The sequence below is a fragment of the Crassostrea angulata genome, chromosome 6, assembly GCF_025612915.1.
Source record: "Crassostrea angulata isolate pt1a10 chromosome 6, ASM2561291v2, whole genome shotgun sequence".
Classification (NCBI taxonomy): domain Eukaryota; kingdom Metazoa; phylum Mollusca; class Bivalvia; order Ostreida; family Ostreidae; genus Magallana; species Magallana angulata.
Genome location: NC_069116.1, coordinates 25,990,805 through 25,999,311, shown reverse-complemented (window position 1 = coordinate 25,999,311; position 8,507 = coordinate 25,990,805). Strand labels below are relative to the sequence as shown.

The following is an 8,507-nucleotide window of genomic DNA, read 5'->3' as shown; positions in this document are numbered from 1 at the left end:
CCTATCAATGGACGTTGATGGAATTCATGCCATTTGGCTCTGATGTTTTCACATCTTTTCTCTGTTTTCTAACAACTATAAATAACGGTTCTTTTTGTAGACCTGACTACGAAGAGTTTTGTCCTAGTCCCTCATAAATTGTTTAGAAGTAGTTATGTTTTAATTACAATGTACCTTTTCATTAAATCAAAACAATTTTTAATCATTTATTTACTAGTTGTAAATTCTTGTTTTTTCCCCATACAATTGTAAAAATTAATATTAACCTACCAAGAAGTAAAGAACGTCTTGTGCACGCAGTCAGAGAACGCCTCGGTCGCCGTGACATCTCCACTTGTAAAATTTTCAAAATAAAACTGCACATTTTTTCTGAATTTTCCTTGCGATTCTACGGCGATTCCATGGATTTTACAACGCCGTGAACACGCTGTGGGGACGCAGCTTGGTGTGACAGGGCCTTAAAGAAGGAGCACCTCTAAAGGCATGGAGACGGTAGCAACTTGATAGTTCATGGTAAATATTCATGTATGATCGACAATCGGTGGGTTAAATCAAAACTGAACATTTTGTTGTCATCTTCAAGTTATTATAATATATATTCTATTATTCAACTATTTCATACTAGAGTAACGATCGGGTTCTCTCAATCCTGGCATAAAAAGAAACTTCGATTTAAAAATAGATCGTCGTTTCAAATGTGAGGTGCGCCACGGCCGTGCTGGCAGCAGAGTTGTCCCCAAATTTAAATTTTGCCCCTTTCACGACTCTTGTTTAATGTTTATGAATACATACTAGGCTAACTATATTATAATGTGTTTCACGTTTACTATAAAATCAGATCATCATCGTTATCAGGTATCAAACGGCAAAGCAAAATGCAAATTCACACAGGCCGCGTTATGAGTAAACGTACCATGAGTGAACTTTAGGTTACTTACCGCGCATACAGAGGCCATTTTTTTCTATAAACAATCACAAAGGGAGACTACTTTAATATAATGGTTTTCTTTATATATACTTATATTAGATAATGATATATATGCATCAGCAAGTGTCATGAAGTGATAGTTGAGTAAACTGCTTACAATATTGTAAAGTATGTGACTATTTCATGTGATTAAAATTTTTCATCATATTATTTTGTTATTTGTTTTTTCATTGAAACATTTTCAAAAAATGAAGATTAACATTATATACTGTATACATTTGAACCATCAGTTAGGTCCTAAAAGTTAAAAAATAAAAGTAAGATTGGTTTCCATAAATGAATAAAAAGTCCGGTTGTGGGATGGGATTGCCACTATGCTTATGATTTTTTGTGCAAGACCTCAAATGTGGATAAAATAACCCGCCCCCCCCCCAAAAAAAAAACAACAAAACAAAACAAAACAAAAAAACAAAAAATCAAACAAAAAACCCAATCCAAAACATTAGAGTTAGGCTAATTACTGTTTTATTCAATTAAATGTCATACAAAATACAATGACATATAAATATAGACTGTATCAATAGATAAAAACAAAACGTTTGAATTCTAATAATTTTATTTTTTATGAGGATAAATTTTATTTTTATCGGGATCGACCTTCATTTAAAACTTTCATACTATATCCCGCGTTTTCTCTGTTGAATACACAACGACATGAATCCAGCTAACAAACAGTAAGGAATCATTTTGTAAACGATGTTTGTGGTTCCATAGATAGCATTTACAATTTCTTTACAAACTTTAGTTTAATTGAAATCTGTATCCGTCTCATGAAACATCAATATGCAAAACATAAAACTGTCAATGGAATTTAACAAATATTATTTCAGATATGGACTTTTGATTCCAAAGAAGAAACAATCATCATTTAAAGCATCAAATGTATTTGGAGACGACAGTGATGAGGTTAGTAAAATTGTAGTAAAATAGTAAATTTTATGGATGAAGATGATGAGAATTACTCCTGTATACAAAATGGCATAAGCTGTATACCACTGTATACATGTACACTGTAACAGTCACTTCAAGCATATATTTTCAACATACAACATAGCATAGCATTAAAGTCTCATAGCACAGCATTAAAATCTTATACAGTAGTATACAATCTTATAGATTCGCATTTCTCATATCATACCATAGCATATAGCATACGATATAATTTCAACTTGGGGTGTTAAATGATTTTATATTACAGAGTAACTGCTCACATTGCAGATTAGTGGTTAACTCTGGCTTCTTATCATTTTACTTAAAAATGTTTGGCATAGCATAAATCACATGCATTAAAATTTCATGACATATTATTAAAATTGCGTACCATAGCTTAACATAAAATTGTAAATGATATGCATGAAATGACTGTATACAGCAAAAGACAGTGAAGACACAGTTTGGGGGAAAAACCTCTAGCTGTAACATTATCTTTGCAACAAACCAGACATTAGCAGATCATCTGTTTACTGATCTGTAGCATATTTTAAAAATGAAAATGTGACATTCTCCTGTATAAACTTGTTTAATTTGTTAATGATTTTATAATCGCAAATCATGATTTGGTTTTTAGCTACAGGCAAGTCACAATATTCAATTTATTTCACAAAATGCATGTTTAGAGTTTAGAGAGCTAGCTTAAAAGTCACATGATCAGCCTATGAGCGAATTTCTTCCTCTAAGACTGCACACTGAACATATAAAAACTAAAATATTGGAGTGTATGCTCAAGTGATAAAGTATTGATGTTTGCCAAGACTTTTCAATGAAAACAATCATGAAATGTATTTTTTTAAGGAAACACCAAAACAGGAAATCAATGCAAGTTTACAGAAGTCATCATTGCAGGCAAAAATTAAAAGACAAGTAAGTAATGCTCTCCATATACTTATTGTCTTACAATGTACATATATTATATAGGTTCGAAAATTGTCCACAGAGTGAATCTGATAGTATTAGTAAAGAGAACTGCTTGTATTGTGTGGTCAACACTTTCTTTGGTACACAAAACCACAGGACACTTGCATGAAAAGGAAAATACATGAACACTGAAACTTGTCTAGTTTTAAAAGTAGATTACAAATTAGAAACTTCAAACCACAATACAAATTAGCTTTAATCTGAAGAAAGGATATAAACAAAAATGCCCTGGAAGAATGATATATAAAAGTTTTCTTTTTGATATATGGTCACTTCTTTTGTTAAAAAATACTGCTGGAGTTATTTTTCTTTTTACAAGATATTATAGATTAGTAGGTTTTAAAGGGACTTGGACAGAGAATATTTTCATTAATGAATTATTTTTTGAGAAACCACAATTCTGTAAATTAACTTCATTTAGAATAAAACACAGGCACAATTTCATTACTAATTAAGTTGTAATTAAAACTAAATGTAATGTAAACTGAACTTTAGTAATGTTATTGTGTACTACCATACTGAATGATGACATGTTTGTTATGTGATGAATTAAGGAGGCAAAATGGCACAAAAGCTTACACAAATGCCCCCAAAAATATAAAAACAGAAATGAAGTATTATCCATTTTTAGTAAATTGAATAACATAATGGTATCCCATGATATTAAGGTGGTATGATACATCTGTTGATATTAGAGAGGTTTAGCAGACCAACGTGTACGTGTACTTGTACGTGTAGGTTACAAGTTAGAACTACGCGTACCAGCTCAATTACTTTTCTTGTTTGGCAGTTGTAACATGTACTTGTACGTGTAAATGTTTTAATGTAATTATGGATATCCTCTCCTACTAAGCTGAAAATGTTGGTTATAAACGAAAAGTAGGAATTGTGCATGTGTTGATTTTATTAAACATCATTTATTATATATGCACATTTTTATTTATCGCAAATTAATAAGATAACGGAGCCATTGCATGTTTTGAGGAAGAGATGCGTGAAATAAAACTCCAATAACATATTAAATGCTAATGAAAATTTATGTTGGTAGATATCAGCATTCGCATTAAATGTCCAGGCTTAAGAAAAGTTAACATAGTTATTAAAATTAATAGACAACAGGGGAACAGAGGCTACAAGTTCGACCTTACGGGTACTTTGCAATTTACACGTATGTTCATTCGGGTACATACGTGTAGAAATTCGTCATTACACAAACTGATGACGTAATGCACATATTTTCCATTCTACACGTACACGTACGCGTACACGTTGGTTTGCTAAACCTCTCTATTAATGTAGATAAAAGTACGTAATAATCTAAATACTTTTACCGGTTTAGAATTTTAAAACTTTAGAATATTTGACCAAAAAAAAGGGTTTTGAATATTTTTGGAAAGGTAAAAATGTTTAAATCCCAAACGGGATTAGAACTTGTGACCTATAGGTTCGTAGTGAACTGTAACCCATTGCACTATACTGTTAGGCGATGACAATTTGTAAAAAAGTATCTATAACATTACACTTGTTTTTATTGTTTATTTCGATAAACCGTATGTCACAATATGGAGGTGTTCCATACCACCTTAACTTAAAAATTAAATTTATGTGGTACTTTTTTTGACATTATTATTTCATCCTCAGTTACACAATGTCGTTTTAAAAAACTAGAATTTTAATTCAATATACAAGTACCAGTACTCAACTTCAGAGCAAAATAAAAATATAGTTAGTAAACATTGTTTTAGATACCTGTTGTTAATTACAATTACAATAGAAATTAGGAAGTAAAAAATTTTAAGTTATATGCAAAATGCAAGAAATATTACTAATTAATAAACAATTAATTAATGATGAATTTGTATTTAGACTCAAATTGAAATAGACAAAGCATTAGAGGCGGACCCAACTGTATACGAGTATGACAATATCTATGATGACCTTAAAGCAAAAAAAGAGGAAAAGGACGCAGCTCTCCAGCAGAAGAAGGATAAGAAGGTGTGTGTTGAGTTTCCCAATTTTTCGTTACATTTGAATGTAGAAAAAAGCATATTATTATATGTTGTTTACATGTCAAATGCTAGAAAAAATATAGTCATGTAGTATTTTAGTTTGTTATTGATATACCCATCAATTTTTCATTTCTTGATACTGTCAATTTTACAGAGTGCGATCCAATTTTCTTGATCACCACTGGTTTCTGATTCCATATTTACCTTTTGAAAGTAATGGCATAGTACTTTTTATATGATTCTATATTTTAGCGCATTTTGATAGAGTTCATTTTTAAAAAGCTTTGTTGTATCAGTAAATGTAGATTAAAGGAGAAGCGAAGCATCGAGTTTGAAATGATGATACATGCCAGGCAACTACCAGTAGACATGATCCAGCTCTGTGGATCAAGTTAATGTTATAATGATTTATATTTATTCAGACAGATAATAGTAATTTGTATAGAAAAAGAAATGATACTATTTCACCTCTGTTCAACAGTTTTTGGAAAAAATTTCAAGGTTCGATTTAAAAACATAAAAAATTGATGATAACAATGTATGCAGTTATTTCATTTTAAATTTGTAGCATTTTTGTCTTTGACCAAGATAGTTGTATTGTTCAAAATCTTGTAAAAGTACATGTACATCTGATTCATCTTCAAAACTTGTCAAATATTCAACACTAAAAATCATTAAAGTTCCTTTAAAAATAATGTAAGTGAGAATTGACATGCATTTTATAAGTCCTCAAAATTTATTTTCTTAGGATAACATAATGCTGTGGTATTTTTCATTAAGTTTGTGAAAAACTTTTCTTTTATGAACTTCTCTGTTTTATTATTTTATTTTAAGCCCAAGTATATAGCAGGCTTACTGAAGGCAGCAGAAATACGAAAGAAGGAGGATGAGAGACGAGCAGAGAAAAAGATCCAGAAAGAACGAGAGAAGGAGGGCAATGAGTTTGAAGACAAGGAGGTGTTCGTGACCGGAGCATACAAGAAAAAGATGCAGGAGATGCAGGAACAAGAGGAGAAGGAGAGAAGGGAGGCAGCCATGGAAGGTACTACACATTGTCAAAATATTGTACTTATACACTGCAGATTCCTGCTTGTACTTTTAAAATTAATTTCAAGATTCAGCTGTTTTGAATAATTTTCGATTTTTTTCATTATCCCATTATTTTCCAATTTTTTTTTCTATGTCTACACTGTGAAAATAAACGTTATGTAATACCGTAATTATATTTCATTTTATATCAAACTTTCCTATTTTATATATATGTTTCAATGGAAAATATATACCGGTACTATGGCTTTATTTATATGCATTCAGTTGCAATTTGCTTGCTATTGTAAGGAAAATTCAAAATATTCTAACTTTAGAAATGTCCTGCTAATCTACCCTGAGTCATTTTCGTATAAACAGGTTTAGATGCAAATAAATAACCAAAAAAAAAAAAAAAAAATCGTGGAAACGTATCTTAAATTGAGAAACATCTTATGTGTCCTTAAAGTTTGAATTTTATGAGGAACAAGCTGTTGAAATCTTGTTCTTAGACTACATTTCCAAATTTACTGAAAAATTATCTTATGGACAGAAGATGTACATATTTGCAGCTTTTTATAAATTTCAGTCAGATTTTCTCAAATTTTTGAGGCAAATTTAATTAACAAAGTCATAAACATGCATCTAATCATTTTATTCTATAGAGATGTTAGATGTGAAAAAGCAAAGAGATTTGAGTGGCTTTTACCGGTACATGCTAAATGAACAGTCAGCAGAACCTGTAAAAGAAGAGCACAGAGAAACAACAAAAGTAAAAGTAAAGTAAGTATTGAAGGTAAATAATATCAAAAGTGTATAAAGTACTATAAAAAAAAACAATTAATGAAACAACACTTCATTTTCTGTTTGCAAAATCCTTTTTCATTAGCTAAATAAGAACTTAACACTTGTATAATATTTTTTACTTGTATAATATTTTTTACCTTACAATGGCTTGGGTCGAAAACATGTCAACTGGCATGAATTAACATCCAAATTTTTTATAATTTATCATTTACAAGTTGATTGATATTTATTTGATGATGGAAAATTGTGTTGAAACGATTGTCAGAATACAATACACAATGAAGATTTTTTTTTTTGCAAAATGTTAAACTTGTAATTGTTACATTGTACCAAAAATTCTTAATTCATGTAACTAAACACAATATCAGAAATTGTCCTGTCTTTATGCAAAAAAATAATACATAAATAAATGAATTTAATTTTATGATTTTGAAGGGAAGAACCTGACAGTCCCAAACAATCAGAATCTACGGAGGGAGGAAGATCATCCAAAGACAAATCCCCACAGGATTCAAGAAACAGAGGAGGAAGATCTTCCTCCCATGACAGAGGAAGACGGAGGAAGAATTCTTCTTCTGATTCTGAGGACAAAAACAGGAGAGGAAGAGGATCACCAGAATCATCAGAAAGACAGAGAAAAAACACACATTCCCCCTCTTCACACAGACAAAGGAGAAAGGATTCTCCCAAGTCAGACAGAGATAGACAAAGGACAAGTTACCGTGAAAGGGACTCAAGGAAAGACAGAAGGGGTGATTCTGACAGTGAGAGCTCAGACAGAGACAGTAAGAAAAAGTCTGAGAAAAGGTCAGAGGACTCAGAACACTCTGAAAAACAGCGGAATCCAGACAGAAAACGTTCTGCTGAGAGAGATTCAGTCAAAGAGTCAGAGAAAAAAGCCAAAGTGTCAGATGTGAGTGAGGAAAGCAAAGACAATAAAAAATCAGGAGTGGTTGCCAAGAAAACTACAGATTCTGTCGCAAATGAAGCAAGGAGGAGGTATTTAGAGAGAAAGCTTGCCAAAGAAAAAGCAAAGTTAATGAACCAACAGGAGTAAAAAACTGAAGAAGTATTGGGTCATAAATGTTGTTTTCATTATTAATATCTATAATATGGTATGTATTTAGAGAATAAAATGTTCATTTTACTGAAGGCAAAATGAAGAAAGGGGTACAGCAATGTGAATTTTAAATGGAAGATTGGTTATGAAGACAAATCCAGAAAGGAACATCACTCACCAATACATATCTTTTATGATATTTAGTTTGATTAGAGTTTGGTAAAAAAAAATCGATAATAGCTTTTTTGAAACCAAGCAAACTCGAATAATTAAGGTTACAGGAAAAAGGCCATGGGAAGAAATTATGATCACTTTCACCCTTTAATTGTTCTGGATGTAGGATGATAAAAGTATCTTGTACAGCTTCCTTGAAACGAGCTAAACGCAAAGTAAGTACTTTTGAAGTCAGCATCATGTGATGGTTGAAGAAAATTAGGATTTTATTCAATTGTTCCCACTGGTTTGTATCTGCGGATGAATTTTGTTAAAAAAATGTCCTATGCATTTTTAGAGGTACGAATGTATATATGGTGTATTTTTTCATGATCAAAATTGGATGTTTGATTATAGTTTTCCTCAGTCTATTTACCTATTGTTTAAATTACACGTTCGAAGTCGATTGTTTTACAACCATTCGTTATTTCCGTAACGGACAACAATCATTTGGACAATGGAGGCGACAGATAGGGATATTTAGAAGAAT

General features: G+C 31.2%; 1 protein-coding gene across 1 annotated transcript; it reads left to right on the top strand.

Annotated features, from left to right (window-relative positions):
* The first annotated feature begins 1,582 nt into the window (after positions 1–1,582).
* Positions 1,583–7,891, top strand: LOC128188554 (nuclear speckle splicing regulatory protein 1-like). Its single transcript, XM_052859668.1, has 7 exons — positions 1,583–1,662; positions 1,819–1,894; positions 2,780–2,848; positions 4,769–4,897; positions 5,746–5,953; positions 6,603–6,720; positions 7,180–7,891. Exons 1-7 carry the CDS (start codon positions 1,643–1,645, stop codon positions 7,799–7,801), a joined length of 1,242 nt encoding a protein of 413 aa, XP_052715628.1. The 5' UTR covers positions 1,583–1,642; the 3' UTR covers positions 7,802–7,891.
* Positions 7,892–8,507: the final 616 nt, after the last annotated feature.

Coding starts and splice junctions, on each gene's coding strand:
- LOC128188554 (XM_052859668.1), top strand. CDS start 1,643: ATGAATCCAGCTAACAAACA. Junction 2,849..4,768: donor AGGCAAAAATTAAAAGACAA/GTAAGTAATGCT, acceptor ATTTGTATTTAG/ACTCAAATTGAAATAGACAA. Junction 4,898..5,745: donor AGCAGAAGAAGGATAAGAAG/GTGTGTGTTGAG, acceptor TTTTATTTTAAG/CCCAAGTATATAGCAGGCTT.